At 39.4% G+C, this 26,839-nt stretch overlaps 1 protein-coding gene across 9 annotated transcripts in view; it reads right to left on the bottom strand.

Moving 5' to 3' along the window:
• Positions 1-26,839, bottom strand: part of LOC132405637 (rap guanine nucleotide exchange factor 6-like) — a 407,378-nt gene that overhangs the window by 86,306 nt on the left and 294,233 nt on the right. For all 9 annotated transcript variants that reach the window (XM_059990611.1, XM_059990602.1, XM_059990605.1 and 6 more), the window contains 6 exons: positions 16,009-16,189; positions 13,889-14,025; positions 12,327-12,485; positions 4,752-4,904; positions 1,862-2,026; positions 1,388-1,495 (listed from right to left, as the gene is read on the bottom strand). In XM_059990611.1, the coding sequence (XP_059846594.1) occupies positions 1,388-1,495; positions 1,862-2,026; positions 4,752-4,904; positions 12,327-12,485; positions 13,889-14,025; positions 16,009-16,189 (903 nt within the window). The remainder of the gene's footprint in view (positions 1-1,387; positions 1,496-1,861; positions 2,027-4,751; positions 4,905-12,326; positions 12,486-13,888; positions 14,026-16,008; positions 16,190-26,839) is intronic.

Raw genomic sequence — 26,839 nt, 5'->3', positions numbered from 1 at the left:
GGCTCTGAGAGGTTGGTCATGACCAGACAGAACTCCTGCCTGAGCAGGGACCCAGAATTTGCCTATTTGCCTATCGCCACAATAGGTCAACGGCAGATGCAATCTCACTGGCTCTCCACATGGCTTTAGACCACCTGGATAACACAAACACCTATGTCAGGATGCTGTTCATTGACCATAGCTCAGCATTGAATACCATCATTCCCACAATCCTGTTTAAGAAGTTGCAGAACCTGGGCCTCTGAACCTCCCTCTGCAATTGGATCCTCGACTTCTTAACCAGAAGACCACAATCTGTGTGGAATGGCGACAACATCTCCTCCTCATTGACGATCAGCACTGGTGCACCTCAGGGATGTGTGCTTCATCCAATGCTCTATTCTCTATATACCCATGACTCTGCGACTACAACAACCCGGCACTCAATATCAGTAAGAAGAAAGACCTGATTGTGGACTTCCGGAAGGGTAAGGCGAAGGAACACATACCAAGCCTCATAGAGGGATCAGAAGTGGAAAGAATGAGCAGTTTCAAATTCCTGGGTGTCAAGATCTCTGAGGGTCTAACCTGGTGAAGAGATTTGGTATGTCAACAAATAACACTCAAAAAACTTCCACAGATGTACCATGGAGAGCATTCTGACAGGCTGCATTAGGTCTGGTGTGGGGGTGGGGGGGAGGGGTCTAATGCACAGGACCAAAAGAAGCTGCAGAGGGTTGTAAATCTAGTCGGCTCCATTTTGGGTACTAACCTACAAAGTACCCAGGGCACCTTCAAGGAGTGGTGTCTCAGAAAGGTAGCATCCATTATTAAGGACCTCCAGCACCCAGGGCATGCCCTTTTCTTATTGTTACCATCAGGTAGAAGGTACAGAAGCCTGAAGGCACACGCTCAGCGATTCAGGAACCCCTCTACCACTCCATTCCTAAATGGACATTGAGTCTTTGGACACTACCTCACTTTATTAATATATATTATTTCTGTTTTTGCACAATTTTTTTATTCAATATACGTATTCCATAATTGATTTACTTATTTATTTATTGTTATCATTTTATTTTGGGTTTTTTTCTTCTATATTATGTATTGCATCAAACTGCTGCTGCTAAGTTAACAAATTCCATGATACATGCCGGTGATAATAAACCTGATTCTGACATGTAATAAATAACAAACAGAATTGATAACTGGTAACCTTAAAAGACAGTAATCTTGCTGGAACTGATCAAAAATTACTTTAACAGTTTATTTCAGTATAAATAGCACAACTAAAGTGCCTGTATTTGGGAACAATATTACTTAAGAACTGTGAAATAACTGTTGGCACAGGAGATGCTTACTTGGAACTATTCCCCATTCATAATCATCAATTGCCTATATTGCTTACCGCTGTTTCTAACTTGTTTTCAAATTCTTCTAAAAAATTGGTCATGGCAGGATCTCCTTCAAAATCATTGAAATGATTATTCACCCATAACAGCACAACTCGTGTGACCTACAAAAGAATTGTTTGTTTTGAAAAGAATTGGTGAAAAGCAGAGCACAGAATTAAGATTAAACATGCTAATAAATTGAAATAAACTCCACACACACACACACACACACACACACACAGGTTCTGCAGGTGCTGGAAATCTTGAGCAACACACACAAAATTCTGGAGGAAATCAGCAAGTCATGCAGCATCTGTAGAGGGGAATAAATCGTCGAGGTTTCAGGCTGAGATTCAGTGACTGCAGCATCATTTTTATTATCGAGAACTAGTATACAACAAGTTATATACACAGACTAAAAAGAACATTCTTTAAAAATTAATTCTATTTTTCCATTTACTACAAATTACTTAAGTGTTCAGACTGACCTTATCCCTAAGGCTATCAACATTAAACCATTCGAGTAATCTCTCTCCAACTTCCATGGGACTTGACAGAAACGTTCTGCATGTCAACAGGAAATCCTCTATGTACGTGGGATCTACAATGGAATGTTCTTCAACTAAGTGTCGAATAAGTCTATCTGGTGTTCCCTGGAAGATTAATACAATGTTAATAAAACTATTTCAACTGTCATATTTTCCATTTCCCTTAACTTTAAACTTTTCACCCTTTCAGAAAAATCTCCATTTGAAGCATTAACCAAAAGTTCAACTAACATGTGAGGTAATGATATATTTTAATTCTGTTAAATGAACGCTCAAACCTCAGTTATGCCACTCAGTAAGGCTGTAAGTTTAGTGCAACAATATGGCCAGGAGAACATGCTTTTAGCCTCTTCATCAGAAACTAATATGTTTTTAAATGAAAGAATTGTGGGGTAAGCCTCAGCCACGAATAGCACTATTTGCATTGAGATCTTGCTTTTGCCACAAACTTGTTTGAAATCATTTGACTTTCCTTCTTGGTTTCTCAGAATTGTTAAAAGTACATCAGATTATACAAACACTGTTCTTTTCTGGTTACAGCAGATGGCATGGTCAAGGTTGTCCAAAGTCCCTGAGAAATGCAAGTCAACCTTTGTATAAATTTCAAACTGCCATCAATGAACAGTGTTTCAATGGAGCTGCAACATTATAACATTGTAAATCATTTTGACTATAGGTCAACCATAAACTAAAAAAAATAACAAATTTAAAACATAGATTGAACATAATTGGTTTATGATCATGGTAGAAAGAGGAATATTCAGTTTTTGGAGGACTGGACCTCAATACCAGAAGGGAAAAGACATCCAAAAAACTTAAGCATTTTTTAAAATATCTAACGTGCATGTGAATACTGTTACCTGTAGAATGAAAGCTGGAAAGTAAATCAAGTAGATTGCTTTTGTTTAATTATGGGTCAAATGACCACCAGTCTCTTATCTGTACTTCCATGATTCAACCATCAAACAGATCAAATGTGGAAGCACAATGTCATCCACAGTCCAGTGACAGTCCACTTACTTCTGACTCACCTCTATGATTTAAACCTCACATTAGAGGGTAATGCGTAATCTGAGAGTGGCTTTCATTATAGTACCGAGGGATTGCTGCACTACTTGAGTTACCATCTCTCAAATCAGATATTAAATGTACATTGGTCAGAAAGACATAAAAGACGACATGGTCCTATTCAAATTCAAAGAAATAATAATTTTTATTGATATCTTGGTCAATGTTTGACCACCTTTTATTGCTATTGGCAGCACATTTCTGAACATCGACTGACAACAGCGATTACTCAACTTCATGAGCACTTCACTGGCCAGCCAATGCACTTTATGATTTAAGAACAATCAATGCTCGCCTTGTAAACCCTATCCCAAGAGTGAAATTTAAAAAAAATATATTCTGCCTTTAAAATTTGAAAAGTACTGTACAAATGCAACATACTGTATCTTGTTTTGAAAAGAACAAATATTAAACTGAATTCAAAGGCATTTCAGCTTGAGCTACATGCAAATTTATGATTGTATATATCCAAAAATACCCAAATTAAAACCTGTATCACATGGCAGTGGAAGAATGCAGTTACTAAAATCATTAAGACTGCATATCATTGCCACATTATTCTAAAAGGAAATAACATAGTTGGTACTTCTGAGAATGATATTTACATGTTCGTCATAACAGCAAGGGTTCTATTTCTTAAGAAGAAATCAGAAACTCTGAACTTACAATCTAAATGCAACATCTGTAGAGACCCATGAACAGGCCTCCTATGTTTGGTTAATAATGCCCCAGCTACACAAGCAAAATTGATTAGTGGTTCTCATCAATGTGTCACAAACCAATCATCTTTCCAGCTAGTGTCAAAGTGGAGAGTTATGAAAGTCTTTTGCCTTTTTAAAGATTTGCAGTCGTATAGTTCCAAGATGAAAATTTGACTGGGAATCTCAGGGGTATAAGAGCCACATTGATGCTGCTGCCTCCTAGCTCCACACATAACAAAAGGCTGATACCGCAGGAAACTGTGCCAGCAACCCACCCTCTTCGTTCACCAACCTCCTACTACCTCCGAGGTCCTAGTCTTTCTAGCTCCTTCTCTTACTTGCCCCTTCTCTGCCTTCCCATTAGGTTTTGATCTAGAAGAGTTTAAGAACTCTTGAAATAGAGAATTCCATGGAAAATAGCAAAAATTTTCTAGATCAAGTCGTTTGCGCTACATAAATAAATCAAAATAACAGGAGGAACAAAATAAACCACTTCATTAACTAAAACCAACACATTATCAATGAAACTTCAGCAGTTTAAAGGGTCAGACAATAGTACATTCTAAAAATACTATCTGTCCATTCAATAAAATCTTCTGCTTTGCTGCCATTAATATATCAAAAATTGCAAAGTGCTTTAGAGATGAAATAATCTAACACTCAGCAGTGTGGAAAGGAAATGAGATTACAATTGAAGCTCTAATTAGAGAGAGAAGCTTTCAAATAGCTTCACAAAAAAGTGTGTTTACTAAAGTCAAACATTAGAGTGAAACAAAATAAATATTTAAACAGGGCATTTGTAAGATGTATACTAGTTTTTTGATAGTTTTTATCTACTGTGAAAATATATTTCAAGCCTAATCTGACACCACTTGTCATACTAAATCTGTATTATGGTGTATATACAAGAATATATTGTGTGTCAAAATGCAAATTTAGTCACAAGGTCCTAGAATAGGACCACATTGCAGCCAAGGCTTTATCCAAGAGTTGTAATGACTAGAAATAAATATGAAATATCCCTCTTTAATGCTTCAATTGCAAATTAATCTCTCATTTACCTTTATAACTATGTGTCCTTTCCTGGTTCCAGTACGATCCAGCTCTCTGTGCTCTTTCACCATTACTATCTCTCCTTCCTCCTCCACCTTGTGAGTATTTTTCTCTACTTGGTTCAGAATTCGGCAATAATCCTGTTGAGCTACACTTACAAACTGGTACAAGAGAAACAAAAATAAAACATATTGAAGTTATTTTGTTAATCAACCCTTGGTAATAATTAGCAAATGTTTAATGTATATAACTTTAAACATACCAAGTTTTGCACTGGAAGAAAAACTATTCCACATATGCTCACATTTCATACAATTCAATATTTAATGACACTACTGGAAAATCAGCACTCCTTTCCCAAATATTAAAATGGCACAACAGAACACAGATGGAAGCAACTATCAGACTGTTTCACTCTGGTGACTGATGAAACATGAATAAATTGGATCAAGATGCCAGTACATTAGTGTATACTTAAATAACTCTTTCAGATCTCGCAACAAAACAAACACAACTCACAATGTTGTAAAATTATTTACGAAAAGCATTATGAAACCCCAATGACACTGGTCTATGCAACTATTCCAAAATGAAAGGTTCTGAAAACATACATTTTACTACTAAATTTCAGAACTGCATCTTACAAAACTAAATGCTAAAAATGAATGGAAAACAGAAGAATGTAATGCATTCTATTTGTAGGAGCCAGGTATTCGCTTTCTGTCTGCATTGTATTTTGTCTTGTGTATTTATTATGACTAATTTGTCACGTGGGTTGGGGTGTGGTAGAAGCAAATGAGTATAGTTACATATTCACACTTTGTCTTAGTTTGGTTTAATTTTGTTGAGAGCTGGAGGTAACTGGGGTATGATATTTTTTGTTGATTGCTAACTTCACTAATTGCAACATGTATTTTGCTACTTTGCTTTAAATTGTTCATCTTTGCTGGTTTCTTAATAAAGGACAAAATGAAATATGAAGTGGGCAGTGCCATATTACTAGTATTGATAAAGAATCTATCTTCATCTTGATCCTTTCTTGATGATTACAGGCAAAGGGAAAAGTGAGAGAAAGGGGTACACTGGATCGTCAAGTGGGAGGGAGATTTCAAAAGATGCAAGCAGGCGCAGTCAGGACGTTCTGTGCACCAGAGTTCCCTTGGAGACGTTGGAATTTGTAGCGGGAAAGAGAGTTCAAAGGAAGCGTATGGGGAGAGTCAGGACATTTTGCATGCCTCAGTTCCCCTGGAGACATTAGACTGTATAATTAAGCACTTGCCAAGGGCCAATAAAAAGCAGCTAGGTTTAAGTGGAGCTGCCATTGTGGAAGCGGGCCAGCATTAGAGTGAGGAGTTGAAGGCTTTGACTTCTTAGAGGTGGAGTTTGTAGAAGGATATATTTTGTTCAATTTTTCTTTCTTTCTTATTCCACAGTTAGAGCAGTGGGGGTTGCCAAGCAGGATAGTTGAATGCTCCTCTTGCAAGATGTGGGAAGGCACTTAGACATCCAGTGTCTCTAATGACCACACCTGCAAGAAGTGCACTGAGCTGCAATTTCTTTCAGGAATTTTAAAGAACTGGTGGAGGAACTGTGCGAGCCCTGGATCATTTGTGGGGGTAAGGGGTTGATGGACAGGAGATAGAGTGAAGTATTTAAACCCAAGGTGCAGGACACAGGTGACTATCAGAAAGGGGGAAGGGGAAAGGGGATAGCAAGCTCTTGTGGCTATTCCCCTAAACAGGCATTCCGCTTTAAATACTGCTGGGGAGGGACTTTAGCAGAAAGAATGTTACAGCACTCTGGCACTGAGTTTGGCTCTGTGGCTCAGGAGGGAAGGGAAAGAAGAGGCGAGCTGTGGTGATTAGGAATTCATTGGTTAGGGGAACAGACAGCAGTTCTTTGGAAGAGAATGAGATTCCTGGATCATATGTTGCCTCTAGGATGCCAAGGTCAGGGACATCTCAGATCAAGTCCACAGCATTTTTAAGTGGGAGAGTGAGCAGCCAGAGATTGTGCTTCACGTCGGTACCATTGACTTGGGTCAGAAGGGTGATGAGGTCCTGCAAAATGAGATCAGGGAGTTAGGTGCAAAGTTACAGGACAGGACCTCCAGGGTTGTGATCTCAGGATTGCCACCCAAGCCCATTGCTTCTGAGGCAAGAATAGGGAAAATTACACACAGATCACACAGATTAAGGAGATAGTGCAGGAGAGAGGGTTTCAGATCTTTGGATCATTAGGCTCTCTTCCAGGGAAAGGTGGGACCTGTAGAAAAGGGATGGCTGCACCTGAACTGGATGGGGACTAATACCCCTGTGGGAAGGTCTGATAGTGCTGCACTGGGAGTTGGAAATAGAAAGATTGAGCATAGTGGGACTAACGTTCTGAGTTGTGTATTCTTCAATGAAAGGAGAACTGTAAGAAAGACAGATGAGCTTAGCGCATGGATCAGCAGTTGGAATTATGACACTGTAGCCGTTAGTGAGGCTTGGTTGTAGGAGAAGCAGGATTGACAGCTCAGTGTTCTGGAGTCCTGCTGTTTTAGAAATAGGGCTGGAGGGATTAAAGGGGGAGAGAGGGCATTACTACTTAGGGAAAATGTCACGGCAGTGCTCAGATCGGACAGATGAAAGGGCTCATCTGCTGAGGCTACACAGGTGGAACTGAGGAATAAGAAAGGGATTATAAACCAGCCAAAAGTCCTTGGGATTTAGTGGAGCTAATTTGTAGAGAGGTTGCAAACTATTGCAAGAAACACAAGGTTGTGATAATACTTTCCACACATTCACTCAGACTTCCATACTGTAAAAAGGCTGGATGGGATAGAGTTTGTCAAATGTGCACAGGAAAGTTTCCTTAATAAGTACATAGGTGTCCCAACTGGAAAGACTGCAGTATTATATCTCCTATTAGGGGCTGCACAGAGCAGGTGACAGAAGATTGTGTACGGGAACACTTTGCAGCTCACGACCAGAATGCAATAATTTTCAAGGTAATTATGGAGAGGGTTAGGTTTGGTACTTAGGTTGAGATTCTAAATTGGAAAAAGGCCAATTTTGATGGTATAAGAAAGAATTTTATAAGTGTGGATTAGGACAGGTTGCTCGCTGGCAAATGTGTACTTGATAAGTGGGAAGTCTTCAAAAGTAAGATTCTGAGAGTATAGAGTTTTTATGTTCCTGTCAGAATAAAAAGCAAAGAATACAGTTATAGAGAATCTAGGCTTTCAAGAGATATTGAATCTCTGTTTAACATAAAGAAGGTGCATAGCAGGTATAGGCAGAAAGGAGAATATGAGGTACTTGAGTATACAAAATGTTAGAAAACACTTAAGAATGAAATCATGATGGCTAAAACAATGTATGAGGCTTCTCTAGCAGACAAGGTGAAGGAGAATCCCAAAGGCTTCTGCAGACATATTAAGTGCAAAAGGATAGCAAGGAACAAAATTGGTCCTTTGGAAGGTCGGAGTGGTCATCTATGCATAGAGCTGAACAAGATGGGGGAGATCTTAAATGGATTTCTTGCATTTGAGTTTACTCGGGAGACACACAGTGTCCATAAAGTGAGACAAGAGGTCATGGACACTATACAGATTACAAACGAGGAGGCATTTACTGTCTTGAGGCTAACTCTTTAATCGTTTTCGCTCCTTATGGAGCATAGGGCCTCAACAAAAGTCCTCCACTTCCTGCGATCTCTAGCAGATGTTTTTGCAGTCTCCCAAGTTTGGCCGGCGGCTTTCAGTTCATCCAAAAGCCTACACCTCCAGGTTTGCTTTGGGCGACCTCTTCTTCTCTTCCCTTGTGGATTCCATTCGAGTGATTGTCGAGTGACATTCGACTGGCTCTTCCTCAAGGTGTGGCTGACCCATCTCCACTTCCTCCTCCTTATTTGGAATACAATGGGCTCTTGGTTTGCTCTCTTCCATAGGTCTAGGTTTGACACTCTGTCATACCACTTGAGGCGGAGGATCTGCCGGAGGCATTTGTTGAGAAAGGTCTGGATCTTGTTGCAGCTGGTGTTAGTGATTCTCCATATTTTGGATCCATATAGCAGGATGACTTACACATTGGAGCTGAATATACGAAGCTTAGTCTTGACAGAGATGGCCGAAACAGGTCGCAGAGTTGTGAAGGCATGTTGGGCTTTTCCGATCCTTGCTCTGATGTCCTCATCTATACCTCCTGATTTACTGATTTTGCTTCCGAGGTAGGTGAATTTGTCTACATCTTCAATTATTTGTCCTTCAATCCGTAATGGCTCCTCTTGTTTGTTATTAATGCGTAGAACTTTGGTCTTCTCCTGACTGATCTTAAGGCCTACTCACTGTGAGGTCTCTCCCAAGGAATCTACTTTCTTCTGCATATCTTGAAGCCGGTGTGAGAGAAGAGCGAGATCATCTGCAAATGCCAGGTCTTCCAACTTCCCTGTTAACGTCCACTGGATGGCTCTCTCTGAGCCAGCATAGGCTGTTCTTGTAGCCCAGTTGAGTACCACAAGAAAAAGTAGAGGCGACCGCAGGCATCCCAGTCTGACTCCAGTAGTGACCAGGAACTCTTCGGACAGTCTCCCATCGTGGATGACCCTGCATGAGAAGCCACCATAAAACTGCTTGATGATATTCACCATCTCTTCCGGTATACCAGTGTCGTAAGATGCTCCAACATTGACTTTCTGTCCAGGCTGTCAAATGCTTTCTCAAGATCAATAAAACACACATATAGTGGAGTTTGCCATTCTATTGTCTGCTCCACAATGACTCTAAGTGTAGCTATCTGGTCAATGCATGATCTCTCTTTCCTGAACCCTGCCTGCTCATCTCTAAGACTCTGGTCAATGGTGTCTTTCATCCGCTCCAAGATGACCCTGGTGAGAACTTAGCTAGGAATGGACAACAAGGTGATCTCCCTCCACTTGCCACACAGTGATGGACCTCCAGATTTTGGCAGTTTCACAAGGAGGCCCTTCTTCCAATCTGATGGGCTCTCTCCTGTTCTCCATATCAAATTCAGCAGTATATGCAAATGGTCCACCATAACCTCTCCACCCTCTTTCAATGCTTCTGCAGGAATGTTGACGGAATTGATGGAAGAGAACAAGAAAGATTTCCACATCACCTTGCAAAACCGCTTTGGGGCTCTTCAAATAGAGGAACAAGATGAGAGAACAGAGGAACATGCCTGGATTACCTTCAAGCAGGCCACTGTAGGAGCCTGCGATGAAGTACTGGGAAGACCATCAGTCAAGAGTAAACCTTGGATCAGGGACAAGACATGGCAGAAGGTGGAGGAGAGGAGAAAGCTCAAACAGGAGTTGAATCAGGCCAGAACCCGGCAACAGAAACAAATCGCAGCCAACAGGTACAGCGTGATGGCCAAGGAGGTGAAGAAACAGCTCAGAAAGGACAAGAGGTCATACTTCAATGAAATAGCAGAGCAAGCAGAAACAGCGGCTGGTAAAGGGGACCTCAAGGCACTCTACACAACAACTAAGCTTTTGAGAGGGAAGAAAAGCAATTTCAACAGACCTGTTAAGAGACAAGACAGGCCATCTGCTCACTTTGGTTGAAGATCAGCTGGCGAGATGGAAGGAACACTTCCAGGAAGTATTGAATAGACCACCAACACAGAACCCACCTGACCTGGAGCCTGGAGACCCACTCAACATCAATATAGGTGAAAAGACCAAGCAAGAAATTCGAAAAGCCCTGAAAAGCCTGAAAAACTGCAAGGCTGCTGGAGAAGACAACTTGAGGCAAATTAGGGAGGACAAATCACCAAGACCTGACAAAGTTCCCGTGAACCCTGTAGGAGACTAACTAGTACAGTAATTGCAGGGACTCTAACAGATATTTAAAACTTGGTTGAGGTGCCAGAAAATTGGAGGATAGCTAATTGTCTTGTGATGTTTAAGAAAAGGTAGTAAATTGGATTAGACATTAGACTGAAGGTGTGTTGGACAGTGAAGAGTATAAAAGCTGATGAGGGATAGTCAACATAGCTTTGTGCATGGTAGGTCATAGATAACCACCTTGTAGTTTTTTGAGGAAAGGTAAAGAAGCCGGGAGAGTAGATGTTACCTACATGACTTTAGCAAAGCCTGTGACAAAGCCCTATAGAGGAGGTTGGTCAAGAAGATTCAATAACTTGACATTGAAGATAAGGTAGTAAATTGGATTAGACATTGGACACTAAGACTGAGGGTTTGTTGGACAGCGAAGAGTATCAAAGCTTGCAGCGGAATCGGCACCAGCTGCAAAAATGGGCTGACGAATGCCACATAGAACTTAATGCAGACAAGTGTGAGGTGTTTCACTTTGGGAGGGCAACCCAAGGTGAGTGGTAGGGCACTAAGGCATGCAGTAGATCAAAGGGATCTAAGAATACAGATCCATAATTCCTTGAAAGTGGTGTCACAGGTAGATAGGGATGCAAAAAAAGCTTTTAACACATTGGCCTTCATAACTCAAAATACTGAATACAGTAATTGGGATATTATGTTACAGTTGTATAAGACACTAATGAGGCTCAAGTGACACTAGTGAGGCCATGAGCAGTTTTGGTCACTCACCTACAGGAAAGATGTCAAAAAGATTGAAAGAGTACAGAGAAAATTTACAAGGATGTTGCCAGGATTTGAGGACTTTAGTTACAAGGGAAGGGTGAATATATTAGGACTTTATTCCCCAGAGCATAGAAGAAGAGGAGATTTGATAGAGGTATACAAAATTATGAGGTACATAAATAGGGTAAATGCAAGCAGGTTTTTTTCACTGAAATTGTGTGAGAATAGAACTAGAGGTGAGGGTTAAAGGTGAAAAGTGAAATATTTGAAGAGAATATGAGGGTGGAACCTTCACTCAGAGACTGTGGAACAAGCTCCCAGCAAAAGTGATGAACGTAGGTTTGATTTCATCACTTAAGAGAAATTTGGATAGGTACATGGATGCATGGGGTGTGGAGGGCTATAGTCTGGGCACATGTTGATAGGACAAGGCAGAGTAATAGGTCAGCATGAACCAGATGGGCTAAATGACCTGTTTTGTGCTGTAATGCATATATGACTCATGTAAGAGCTCTGACAGTATACTGATAATACATGTAACAAGAAAGCAGATCTCTGTCATACCAGGAATAAAGACATGTGTTTGCACTGATATTCATCCTGCCATTTAATATATTTCTACTGTATCTAGTGATCATAAAATTTGGATGTACCGTGAATTTTCTTCCACGCCACCTCCCAATCCAGGGCTGTCCTCCTCAAAGTTATTTTGTCTTAGAACTCTGAGAAGTTAATCACACTGATAAAATTGGCTGCCTTTGAGAGGGTTAAGTGGAATATGAATCAGAAGCTATCAGAATACACTGCATGCAGGTTCTCAACTTTGAGTCAGGTAACTGACATACACTGTAGCTTTTGATTGCCCAAATGCATAATTTACCAATGTGAAGAGCCCAGCTGTATTCAAGATTTTGCTTTCTTGTCAGATGCATAGGAAACAATCATCATTATAAACCCACTAAGAGTGGCTAAATTAAAAATTATCTTGTTAAATTGCTTTCGAATCATGTACTTACCTGACAATCATCTGCTTTAGTCTTAATAACTCCTTTCATATATTGTTTCTCCAAAGAAGGAGCAATGCCAAAACTATTTCCCATGCAAAGTGTTTCAGTTTTTGCATGGGAGTCAATGATTTCCACTGAGCCATTTAGAATAACATACCATGCCTCCAGCTGTAAGTAGAGCAAAACAAACTTTGAAGAAAAACAGCTATTTTAAGATGTATAAAAGTTAGCCTGTTTTAAAAAAAAAATTTAAAAGCATTCCATGAATCATTCAACTATTAAACACCAGACAAATGGGGAGGGCAAGTGCAAGGTTTCTGCATTCTGCTTTTAATACTAATATCAAAAACATTCTCATTTGACAGAAAATTAGCTTTGCTAATACTCAGAGGTCTTTCCCTCAAAAGTAAATAGAGGCATTTAAAACTGCATAATAAATCACAACGGTTTCTAACTGCATACATTTTTTGTTACAATTATTATAACAAGATTTTGCACAAATATGAAGAAAACTTGATAATTTAAAGATATCTGATTCTTAAAAGATGGAGGCCCAATATCAGCATTTTTGCTAATAGTAGTCAGAATTATAAGATACTCAGACAGAGACTGGTATCTCTGAAATGCTGTCACGTGCTACCTTGCAGCTTGATGCATGGCTGGCTGACTGCCTTGTACTTGGTGGATTAGGAAAATTGACTAAGGGAGATTTTGTGTTTTTTTAAGCTCAAACAATGTCAAAGACATCACACTGGAGCATCCTGGTCCTCTTCTTGTTACTGAGATCAGGAAGGAGGCACAGGAGCCTGAAGATTCATATTCAGTGATTCAGAATTACATTGAATTACAATCAATAGAATAATTTAGAGTGGCACCTTTTCCAACAGTCCTGTTCCATCATCTTGTAGCAACTATGATCGGTCAGTTCAATACATTGATTTGAAAGAAAGGCTCAATACAAGAAAGTAAGAATAGAAGCTCATAGCTTTTAGATAAAGATTCTGAGAGAAAAAAAAATTAGTTTTCTCTCAGAAAAAGCATTATGCATGAAATTTAAAAAATGTGTTCTGCTTTGCAAAACTACCATCAGATGTTTGCCTAGTACCAAGGTTAGCTTCCTATTGTCTGTTTTTAACTCTGAATTTATTATATTGTCAATTCAGCTGAAAGAAGAAAAAAAAACAGAATTTGAACATGTTGAGGTCTGTACAGGAGAAACTTTGAACAACACAGAGAAAGGAATTCGCATAACATTTGGATAGAGAGCATAAATCACACTTTAACACAATTGTTGTAAATAATAACTTATATATTCTGGAAGAATTAGGCACTCAAGTGGGTTGTATATAAATATTTTACATGAACTTTGATAATAAATTTACTTTGAATTTTTCCAAGCAAGTCATTTTTTGAACCAATGAAGTCCATTAAATTAGGAAAAATTTCTTGGGAATGGAAATCAATAAACTGAAATAAATTTGTTCTTTTAACTAAAAATGGAAATAATTTGATATGTGAATCTTCAGTGAATTATAAATGCAAACAAAAACACAACCTGGTTCATTATTTACCTCTTTCCCATCATCTATTATTATGGCTCCTGCATGTTCCACTACTTCAAATATCATTACTGAGCATAGTTCCCTTCTGACAAACATGGTCATGTTGGCAAAAGCAGGTAACTGGTGCATAAATTCCAGCAATTGTTCTGAAAATTGACAAACACAGATTTAACCAAAGTTTTATTTGCACACATTTGAAAATTATTAAAAGAGTACTTAATGAACTCTGGTGACCATTGAATATATAAGAAAATATGGGTATCCTTAGAGACATTTTACCTACTGGAGAAGGAATACAATGCACCCCTGTTACTTTATCAGTGGAGTTGTCCAGCTATTAAAAAAAGTAATCATTAATTGCACTACTAAACCATAGTAGAATAGTTCAATATCAATAATTTATATTTTTAAATTAACTGATTGGTTGACTAACTCATAGAAGTCATGGAGTTACACAGCACGGAAATAGGCTCTGGGCCCAACTTTTCCATACTGACAAAGATGTCTTCCTAAGCTAGTCCTACTTGCATGCATATCCCTCTAAAACTTACCTACTGATGTACCTGTTACCTATCTCGGACAGTTCGCTCCATATACTCACCACTCTGCATAGAAACACTCACCTGTCAAGTTCCCTGCTCACTCCTCATCCCAAACCTGTGTACATCTAGATTTCAATTCCTGTACCCTGAAAACAAAAGACTGACCATCCATCTTATCTGTTCCTCTTAATTTTATAAACCTCTATGTGATCACCCCTCAGCTTCTTTTGCTCCAGGGAAATCAGATCCAGTCTTTCCTTCAACCCTCGAGTCCCAGTAACATCCTATTCAATATTTTCTGCACCCTTTAAAGTGTAATCAGATCCTTCCTAAAGTATGGTGACCAGAACTGCAAAAGATGTTCCATTGTGGACTCCCCAATGTCCTGTACATGGGATGTAATATGATGCCCGATCTTTAATTTAATGCTGTCTGATGAATGCAAGCATCCCATACACCTCCTTCACTACCTTATCAATTTGCATTGCCACTTGCAGGGAACAAGGTACTTGTACCCCTAAGTCAATGTTCTACAACACTCAAGGCCCTACCACTCCACTATCCGGCTGATTTTCAAAACGCATTACCATACTTGTCCATGTTAAGTTCCATCTGCCAATCCTTGAATCACATTCCCAATTGATCTTAATTAATTTTCTTCACAGTCCACCACACCACCAATTTTGGTAACATCTTCAAATGTGGCAATCATCTAGCAATTGTGTAGGGGTGATATGGTAGCAAAGCCATTAGTGTGACACTTTACAGAGCCAACGACTGGTTCAATTCCCACCACTGTCTGCAAGGAGACCACGTGGGTTTCCTCCTGCATTTCAATGGCATACAGGTTAGGGTTAAGCTGTGGGCATGCTATGTTGGCACCAGAAGCATGGCAACATTTGCCGGCTGCACATTGTTGGCTGCTGACGCAGATACATTTCACTGCATATTTTCCTGTTTCAATGTACACATGACAAATAAAGCTAATCATAATCTTTAATCTTAACTAATTATGCTACCTGCATTTTCATCCAAAATGTTAATATAGCTGACAAATAAAAGCATATCCAGAACCACTCCCCATAAGTTACAACTGATCCATAGACTTCGAATCTTTAAAAAAGTAACCTTTAACTAACACACTCTGTTTCCCCCCATCAAGCCAATTTTGTGTCCAAGTGGCTACCTCACCCTGAATCCAATGGACCAAGCCTATCACACAGGACATTATAGTAAGAATATTTTACTTTTTTTTAAAGATTTTAATTCAAACACAGTTTCATTGATTTTTAATTTATAAATAATTCAGAATGTTAAAGGCACACTGACGGTTTGACAGACAACTATGACAGGTGGGATTCAGTTACCTGCCAATGTAAGAAATCTTTAGTAGTGTGCAAGGTTTGCTCTATCTCCTCTCACCCTGCACTGACATTTTGTTAAGGAATGAAATTTGCAGGAACTTTTTGTTCAGTATGTTCAATGGTTCCACCTGGAAACTACTAAAAAGTGTACAATAGTATCAAGCAATGGGTAACACTAAAATGGAAGACGGTAGAAGTAAAGATAGATCTCTCTTAATTGTACCAATGTCATCGTCAGTTCGGTCCGCAGGATCTTTCTCCAGACATTCCCTAACAACATCCCTGCTCATCAATGGATCGGAGGCACGGTCAATGTCCTCTTCATCTTCTTCCTCTTCTTCAGAATCTACAGCTGTTTCCGGAAGACCAGTAAGATCCACATCCCCCATTTCACTCTCTGTGGCCTGTAAAAAATAAATAATTGCATGTAAATTATGTATGCCCATATTAAAGTACATTACTTTTTAAAAAAAATATACTTTAGAGAAATAAAGCATGACATTGACCAATCTACTGTGATCTTCTTCATCTGCTTCCTTGCTAATGCAAATGAAAAGATCAAATTTTCTCCATTATCTGACAGATATCAATCATTTAACAATGATCCCTACAGGATGGGTCCACCTGTCCCACCAGTGCTATCACAAAAGCCCCACTTCTGCTCAATCTAGCTGCTCACTAGAGCTCTAGGTTACCAATTGCAGCTGGAGACTCCAGGATTACCAACTAATTATAAAAATACGAGGCCCATGGTGCCTGCATACAACTCTTCTTCAGTCAACATCTTCTGGATAGATTTTGAAACCATATATTTCATTTCTTTTATGTCTTTTACGTATGTTTTTCATCTTGAATGTGATTCTGGAACTGCCGGAGCCTGTGATTCTGGAACTGCTGGAGCCTGTGATTCGAAGTCTGGAGATTGCTCCTGAGGCAGTCTGCATGAAACTCGAGGCGGGAAAGCTGTGAGACGGGGTACAAGCCAATGTTTGACTCTATTTCACTGATTAAAGCTTCCATTCTTCGCCAATTAAAGCAATGAGGGAGATTCGAACATCAACGCGAATGCGAAAGGTGAGTGCCAGCTGCCTGCCTTTTTAAGCACTGGTGAGATCGCTCTGCTACTGGAGATGGGAGACCCGGAGACTGCCTTTTGATCACTCTGTTACCAGAGAGAACTACTTTTTGATTGCTGATGTGATCACTCTGTTGCTGGAGACGGAAAGGTCTGCCACTGTGCCCACAGAATGTTACCCAGGTTTTCTGCAATTTGGATATGGGCTTGGAGTATAGACTTTTTTTCAATCTTAGTTTTTTTTTAAACATTATGTCTTTTTTACCCTATCTTCTTTTCTTTGTGTGCAAGGGAGGAGGATTTGGGGGTCGATGTGCCTATTCTATTTTTGTTTGTTTCTTTGTGTGGGGAGAAGGGATTTGGGGTTGATGATCGTGCTGCCATTCTTTTCTTCCTTTCTTGGTTTCGCGGTGATCTGGAGAATAATTTCAGAATTGTACACTTCCATGATAAGCGAACCTTTGTGAAACGATCATGAAGAACATCTAGGAACCAGGAAAAACTGAAAATCAGGGGTTTAAGTTCTAAACAGAACAGGGCTCCCTGCTATGTATCCAGGTCCCTAGGATCCCTGATTCCAAGCTCCAGACTCAACTATGCCTGTGACCTGAAACCAAGAGACTATTTTGTTCTAGAAAATAACCTGTTTTTAATCCATTCTAACACACCTACTCCAATACCATGGTCTTTTTATTAGTGTACCAACCTCCTACACCTTGTCAAATGGTTTTTGGAAATCTAAAGACACCAGTGACAAAGTTCTCCTACATTGTTTCCTTATTATAATCCTCAAATAATTCAAATAAATTAGTCAAACTATTGACTATTCACGTCCTTAAAAATATCAGTATCTAATTATCTAATTACGATAAGCTCAGAAACTTATTGAACTGCATGTCTGACGCACACCTCCAAAAACAGTCTATTGACGATAAATGAGTGAATATTCCGCTCAAACGTAAGGAGAGGGCAGAGCTATTCACAGCCTTTTAAAATATGATAAAAATTCTGAATTCTAGATTTCAACTTAAATATTAGTCAGACAACAAACAAAGCACTGAAGGAAATCAGTGGGTCAACTGCATTCATGGAAAAAGGGAACTTCCCATCGTTTTGGGTTGAGACCCTGCATTCAGATCTGAGTGCAGAGAGACAATAGCCAGTATAAAGAGAAAAGAGGGAATGCTGAGACAGAGCCCAGTAGTTGTTTGGTGGACTGAGGAAGGGTGTGGGATAACAGGAATATCAAGCCAGGTAGCAAAAGGGCAGAGTGGAGTTGGGAGATGGAGACAAATGAATGATAGACGGAGGCAGACAAAAATAAACTGAAGATTGAGCCGGAAGGGAGGGTGAGTGTAATAATAACTAGAATCCTGTGACTAGTGGTGTGCCACAGGGATCAGTGCTGAGTCCATTGTTATTTGTCATCTATATCAATGATCTGGATTATTATGTGGTAAATTGGATCAGCAAATTTGCTGATGATACAAAGATTGGAGGTGTAGTGGACAGAGAGGAAGGTTTTCAAAGCTTGCACAGGGAGTTGGACCAGCTGGAAAAACGAGCTAAAAAATGGCAAATGGAGTTTAATACAGACAAGTGTGAGGTATTGCACTTTGGAAGGACAAACCATGGTAGAACATACAAGGTAAGTGGTAGGGCACTGAAGAGTGCAGTAGAACAGAGGGATCTGGGAATACAGATACAAAATTCCCTAAAAGTGGCATCACAGGTAGATAGGGTTGTAAAGAGAGCTTCTGGTACATTGGCCTTTATAAATCAAAGTATTGAGTATAAGAGTTGGAATGTTATGGTGAGGTTATATAAGGCATTGGTGAGGCCAAAATTTGGAGTATTGTGTATAGTTTTGGTTACCGAATTACAGGAAGGATATTAATAAGGTTGAAAGAGTGCAGAGAAGGTTTACAAGCATGTTGCCGGGTCTTGAAAAACTGAGTATCAGAGAAAGGTTGAGTAGGTTAGGACTTCATTCCCTGGAGCGTAGGAGAATGAGGGGAGACTTGATAGAGGTATATAAAATTATGTTGGGTATAGATAGAGTGAATGCAAGTAGGCTTTTTCCACTGAAGCTAGGGGAGAAAAAAAACCAGAGGACATGGGTTAAGGGTGAAGGGGGAAAAACTGAAAGGGAACATTAGGGGGGGCTTCTTCACATAGAGAGTGGTGGGAGTGTGGAATGAGCTACCAGTTGAAGTGGAAAATGCGGGTTCACTTTTAACATTTAAGAAAAACTTGGACAGGTACATGGATGAGAGGTGTATGGAGGGATATGAGCAATGTGCAGGTCAGTAGGACTAGGCAGAAAAATGGTTTGGCACAGCCAAGAAGGGCCAAAAGGCCTGTTTCTGTGCTGTAATGTTCTATGGTTCTAGAACAGGGGTGGGCAAACTTTTTGACTTATGGGCCACAAAGAGTTCTAAAGTTTGACAGGGGGGCCAGACCAGGAGCAGATGGACGGAGTGTTTTGGTAATACACCTCATAAGAGAAAATAAAATATCATGGGATATGTAGAAAACATGTGCTTTAATTTCAATTGAAAATGAACAAATGCATTACAACAAAATATCTCTTTGAAGTCCCATGGTATCTAGCTATTTATTGAAATGACTTTTAAAACACTGAAAATTAAATGAATAAAATACAGCTTTTTTTAATAGTAACAGTTATTACTTTAAAGCACTGAAAATTCTGTTATCCTTCAAGATATTATCATCATCACACTCCTCCTGACTGTCTTTATTTCAAAAACGGTAGGAGATGCAGGTCTACTTGTCCTGCTCCTTCTTATTCAATTGTCCGCTGTGCCAAAACTCAACAACGACCAGCACAAGGACAGAACAGTGAGAGCGCGCCAGTATGCGGAGCGCGCTATTTGATCTGGAGCGCATTTTTTATTTTGAGAACGTACGTGCACCTGCGCACTACTCATGTCCATCACTTAACAGAAATGACATGTAACATATAAGGCTTATTGAAAAAATATTTTCAAATGCATTTTTTACATAACACAATAAAGAAACTTATTTTTAATTTCAGTGGGAACAGTGCTGGTGGTCTCCCTTTTCAGCCAGCACATCAAAGTCTGGATTTAGTTTTGTTGTGGCGATTCTCAGGATGGATCTGAGGTGTTGGTCAGTTAACTTGGATCTGTGGCTGGCTTTGTTGATGTTCATGACGCTGAACGCCTGTTCACACAAATAGGTCGAGCTGAACAAAGAGTAAAGCGCAAATGTGGAGTAATACGCTGCACCTCAACAAAGGTCAATGTGTAGCGGTGTGCTACCTGCAGCGCTAAAATTACGACACGGAGTCGGTAACTGCAATCGAAGAAAAAAACTTTATTCAAAATCCCCAGCCTCACTTTTAAGCCTCCCTCAACCTGCCCCCCGTGGCGCAGAGGCTCCAAAGCTCTGTGCTCGCAAATCCCCGCAGGCTATTTAGCCGGAACGCTGGCTAATTGTGAGCCGGTTCGGATGTGCCAGGAAATGGGTTGCCACAAATGTATATAGAGTGCGTCATCTATTGGGAAAACGCCAGAATTGCGGGGAAAAAACGTTAACAAGGTTTATTAATATAATTTCATCAAGTTCTGCGGGCCGGATTAAAAAGCTTAACGGGCCGCATATGGCCCGCGGGCCGTAGTTTGCCCATGCCTGTTCTAGAAGGTTGATAAGCAAGGACACAAAGCCAAAACAGTGTTGGAATCTGATAAACAAGGAAGAAAATAATGGGAATCATTAGATGAAAAGTGAACAGAAGATAAAACCAGAAGCAAATGGGAGAGGGACACGGGTTTGTGTGGCTAGTAGGTTGGTAGACCAGCAGGCGACTGGAAGGAGAGATGGGGGTGGGGTCTGCTGGGGGAGGGAGAAAAACACACAAGATTTAACACATAGAAAATGCTGGAGGAACTCAGCAGGTCAGGCAACGTCGATGGAAATGAATCTGCAGTTGCTGCTTCGGGCCAATATACTTCATCAGGACTGGAAGGAAGGGGAAAGATGCAGAATAAGGAGGAGGGGGAAGGGGAAAATGGACAAGCCAGAAGGTGATTGTTGAAGCCAGGTTGGTGGGGGAAGGGGAAGAAGTAAAAAGCTGGGAGATGATAACTGGAAAGACAAATGACTGGAGAAGGTGAGGAGACAAAGTAAGAGGTTAGAGTGGGGAATAGAAAAGGAGGGAAGGGGAAGAGAACAAAAAAAACTACTGGAAGGAGAAATTGATGTTCGTGCCATCAGGTTGCAGGCGACCTAGATGGAATATGCGGTGTTGTTCCTACAACCTAAGAGTGGCATCATCGTTGCATGGACCAACATGTCAAACAGGGAATGGGGATAGGAACTGATTGACTACTGGGAAATTCCTTTTTTTTGCAGATAGAGTGGAAATGCTCAACAATGTGGCCCCCCAATTTATACTGGGTCTCACCAATGTAAAGGAGGTCACATAGGAAACACCAGATACAGTAGATGACCCTGACAGACTCGCAGGTGAAGTTTTGCCTCACCTGGAAAGACTGAATGAACCCTGAAATTAAAAAAAATTCTATGTTTACACCAATGATTTGAAACTACGTAAAGAGAATATAAGGTCCAGTTAATTTAGTTTTTGTATTAGGCCTCACTGTCTGTGGAGAATGCAGCAGATGGACAAGTCAGTATGGAAATGGGAAGAGGGTATTGAAATAGTATGCATCTGGGAGCTTAGGATGGTTCCTGCAGATAAAGTACAGATATTCTGCAAGTCTGGAGCATGGAATGTAGTAGATATAGTTAGAAAAGGTGCATGTGAATTTTTGTCTCACCTACCAGAGCTGTTTAGATCCCTGAATAGTGACGGAAAATGAAATGCAGAAATAGGTCTTGCACCTCCTGCTTATGCAGAGGCCATTCAGAGATGGGTGGGGAGGGATGAATATAGAAACCAGAAAGGGGTGGGAAGGAGATATGCCTGGTGATGGGATCTCACTGCATCTGACAGAACTGATGAAAAATATGTTGGATATGGAGGCAAGGGGAACTCTATCACTGTCCTGTTTAAAGGGAGGTGAGATGAGAGCAGATGACCAAGAAATAAGGGAAATGTGACATTTCAGATGCCCTGGAATGGAAGGCCTCATCTTGATAGCAGATGCAAAAATGGAGAAAGTGGAAGTAGGGGACAGAATCCTTACAAGAGATAGGGTTGGAAGAAGTGACGTTTAGGTGGCTGTGGGTTTATACAAATGTTAGTGAAGAACTAATAAATATTTTTACTATGCTTGCTGAGAAATGAAAGTAGGCTATTATAATGGTTTGTCATAACTATGTTTCAAAATAGCTTTCTTCCCAATCTGCTAAAATAATTATTGTCCATACAATGGAATTATGAGCAATTTTAATAAATGTAATTTCCACATTGACTGATCTGCATGATAATTAAGAATTTTTGTGAGGTTTCAATGCGTATAATTATTAGATCTAGAAGCACAAGCTATTTTTTCATGTTGTATCAGTGAACATTAGCTTATAGGATACTTCCGTGTTTTTACTTCTGCCTTGTATGAAAATTTACAATACAAATCCCTGTCGTTTCATTTGGTTGATTCTGTTAGTCAAAAACTTGTTATAAAGGATAGTGACTGAATATACCATCCCTTTTTAAAAGGGACAAATAGACAAAGGCTATTCAGTGAATCTGATTCTGAAAAAAAGTTTCAATTGAACTGTTAAATATAAAACAACATACTAATACTGTCAGAAGACATGAAGTTCAAATCATTCAGTAATGTCAGTAATAAAACCAGTACCGATTAAAAATAATCTGCTATCATTCAGCACTAATTAATATCGATGCCAATTACATTTTTGCCCTGGTATTGAAATGGATTTTTGATTATTTTGATTTATAATATTTGTTTTTAAGATTCAGCATGAAACTGGATTTTTTTACTCTGATACAGCACAAAATAGCACTTTTCACAGAAGGACTAAATTTGGTTTTATTTGATATAATTTATGAAACAGGGTTTTAACTGGAATGGTCCTCATTTGATGTCAATTGAAATGTCAATGTCACTTACCTAAAACAGATCTTGGTCATAATTTCTTAAAAAGGTATTTTATTCATTTTTCTTTGGATTTCAACATTAATGACAAGAACAATAATTGCCCTTTAACTATGATGGTTTCAGAACATAATATAAACCAAATAAACTATAAAAAAATTGATTTAGCGTAGTTGAAAGCAGTTAATTACAAACTATCTTATTCTCTATGAAAGGAGGTGAGCTAACATTAACTTGTTCTTACACTATTCATTTTGTAGACAGATTAAGCTCAAGTCAAATTTCAGACTATTGTGTTTACTGCTCTATAATTTAAAGATAAAGTAAAAATCTAGTCTGCTATTCTGCACATAAAGCAGACAGACTGGATGTGATAATATCAGGAGCTGTTTTAAATTAAACATCTCAGGATGCTGAAAATATTTGTTGGTATCTCAGTATTAACAAAACATTTAAGATATGAATGTAGGCTTATATCAATAAACTTGGAATAATATGCTATGCTAAAAACTTATTCATCAGCTCTCATAGCATTACAATCATAACTGAACCCAACTTGGACTTTCTTCATTTCAATGGAATGACACTTTGTTTTGCCACGTTCCTGTATATTCCCCCATATGCTGAATCTGCCAACCTCTTTCTAAGAATCAATCATTTGAAATAATAGTACAATTAAATTTTAATGATCACATAAAGGGATTTGAAACATCATCAAGTTTTAGATATTCAGAATTATCTTCATATTAACATATAGCTGAAATAGCTGGAAAAAGCAATTTGTTTTTTTTTTGCCGGCACTCCCCTACCTATGCAAAGGTTCTATTCCTGAGAACCCCAAGACGATCTCTCGAAGTCAGAGCATTGTTTTTTTTTCTAAAACCACCTATATTATCTAATGCACATTATTACTTGTTAACTTAGTTGTGGTAATATTACTTTATTGTTGTGTTGTGTGTGAGTTATATATACTGTGTTGTGTACCTTCGTCCAGAAGAACGTTGCTTTGGGGGTATATGTGTATATGGTTGAAATGACAATAAATTGAGCTTGAACTTGAACATATTATTCTACATATACTTTCAATAATTGTTTCTTTGAATAATCACCCTATCACTACTCATGATTAAATGAATGGAATGCATACTGTATCAAATCATTTATGAATACCACAGAGTAATGTATTATTATTAGTAGTAATAGTAGTAGCAGTGACTTGAAAAATGCTAGACAACATCTAGGAGAATTTGTGTAAAGTCAGATTTTGGTTAAGTAAGCTCATCGGAAACACAATGTGTGATTACATTAATTAACTGTACTATGACAGTGCAACGCATCAGCAACTTGCACTAAGCTGTGGCTTACACCACCAAATTTAACTTACCATCCTCTCCCTCTGATTTTATTTCTTCCTGTCTACTCATAACTTCTCCCACCATTTAAACTTTGAAACCTATATTTACACCTCATTCCTCAGTCTCAACAACACTTGTCATAGCCCAGGCTCTTCCTCAGCTGGCTTTAACACTATTACTTTTTTCCCATCTCCACTTTCTGTCTACAGTCCGAAGAGGAATTATTCCATTCACCTTGCAATCATAAATTAATTACCAAGGCTTTACATTACCTCAATAGATATAGAATCAAGCAATATTAATATGACATTATTGATCTTGTTCACTTTAATTTTTACTGTCTTTGCACTATTCTTTCAAGTAGAAATCTAAAATCAAACCCACAAGCTCAAAGGGAATGCATTAAGACCAAGGATATAATCTTGGGATATTTAGAGCAGTGGGCAAAGAAGAGGTTTGTACAAGGGCAGAAACAGCTGAGTCACTGGTCTTAACATTAGGGACAGAGTAACTTATAGGCTCTTTGAACATCATTTTACCCAAGATAATTCCAAGAACAGTAGGTTTTAGTAAGGGAAACCGTCTGACTATGCGTGTTGTGATCTGCCAATAAATACTTTGACTTATCATATATATGATTTGTTAGAGGAACTTAGCAGATACAGTAAAAATTTTGGTGGAAATGAATTTGATGTTTCAGGCTGAGACTCTGCATTGGGACTGAGAATGGAGGAAGAAGTTGGCCTATATAAAAGGAGAGGTGAAGTGGTGAGGTAGTGGTGAAGTGCAAGGAAAAGCAAAGAGCAGATGGAGCCAGGTAATGGGGGTGGAGTGGAAAGACATCAGTAGGTGAATGCTCTATGAATGGCAACAAAACAAAGGACAGATGGATTTGGTTTGGGGAAAGGGGGTGCAAGGGGTTGGGTGATGTAGGAACACAAAGGCAACTAGTGCTGGAACCTGGTAAGGCAGGATGATAATCGGAACCACTGGGAACATTAAAAGGCAGATGTGACCAGATACAACAGGGTATCTGTTATTGAACTGTGACGATAGTGGTATAGAAAAGGAAAATAGGAAGAGTTGAGGCGGATCATAAAGGGGAGATTAGTAGAAAACAGGAGATAGAGGTTGTAGGTCATAAACATGAGAAAGTTTGCAGATGCTGGAGACACTCGCACACATACACAATCGAAAATACCACAAGACAGGGGTTACCTGAAGTTGGAAAATTCAGTATTCGTAGCATTACATTGTAGATTAGTCAGGTGGAAATGAGGTATTGTTCCTCCAGTATGCCTTGAGCCTCACCCTGGCAGAGGAGGCTGAGGATGGACAGATCAGTGTGGAATGGGAAGGGGCAGTGAAATAGCATGTGATTAAGAAGAGCTCGAGCACTGAGCTCATTGATCGATCAGCCGCTCAGCAAATCCGTCACCTGGTCTGTGCCTGATCTTGCTTCTCCACAGCGGGGTGAGGTCCAACCCAATGGTATGAACTACGAATTTTACCATTTTCAGTAAAGTTTACTATTTGTATTTTTCTCCTTCTCTCCTTCCAATCAACCTTCACTCTGCCCATTTTGTTCCCATAACTCCTTACCCCCTCCAATCCCCAACACTCATTTTCATCACCCTGCCCTCATGGCTCCAGGCACCTACTCTCCCATACATCTCATCATGATTTCCACACCCAATATGGTCCCACCTGCAGTTCAATGCTCTGTTAATGGTTTCCATATTACTTTCCTTATCAGATTCCAAAGCACTTATTATTCTCCAGCAGCCATCTCTACCTTCACCCTTTCCTTCCCTCACCTGGTTCCATCTGCTACTTTCCTCCATCTACTTGGATCTACCATTCTCCTGACTCAGTCTGCCAACTCCACTCCTCTCACTACTGGATCCATCTCTCCATCAGATTTCATCCTTTTACATTCCATCAATCATCCACTGCCACACCATATCACCTCTTCCCCGCTTCTCTTCATGTTGACCATTTTCTTTCTCCATTGTAGGTCATAATGAAGAGTGTTGATCCAAATCATTGAAAAATCCTTTCCTCCATAGAGGCTGCTCAGCCTTCTAAATCCCTTTAGCAGATTGCTGCTTCAGAGCCCACTATTTCCATCTTTCATTCTCCATATGTGTGATTTCATTTTTGAAGTTAGACCTGAATGTCACTGAGGATGTACGTGGAATGTGCATTCCAGGACTTGGTTAGGAGGTCATTGAACAGGAGCTCAATTTCTTTGCAAAGCCAAATATTCCCATATTGGTAAATTTAGATGCTCTAATGCAATTTTTATAATAAATTGCAAGTAGTAAATAAAAGATGCGCACAGGCACAAACACAATGGGTTCCATCAGGATCAGTACATCTTGGCCCAATTAAGCAGCTGCCCCAATTAGCCAAAGTTTCATGGAAATAGTTAAAAAGATGTCAGAAAGATATAAAAGACTGCCACTTAACTGAGTAACCAATTATGTACTTAAGTAAAGTACAGAGCAAATTAGAATACTACCAATGCTACTACAGCACTATAAAACTGTGCAT

The sequence above is a fragment of the Hypanus sabinus genome, chromosome 15 (assembly GCF_030144855.1).
Source record: "Hypanus sabinus isolate sHypSab1 chromosome 15, sHypSab1.hap1, whole genome shotgun sequence".
Taxonomy (NCBI): domain Eukaryota; kingdom Metazoa; phylum Chordata; class Chondrichthyes; order Myliobatiformes; family Dasyatidae; genus Hypanus; species Hypanus sabinus.
This window is presented reverse-complemented; position numbering and strand designations above follow the sequence as displayed.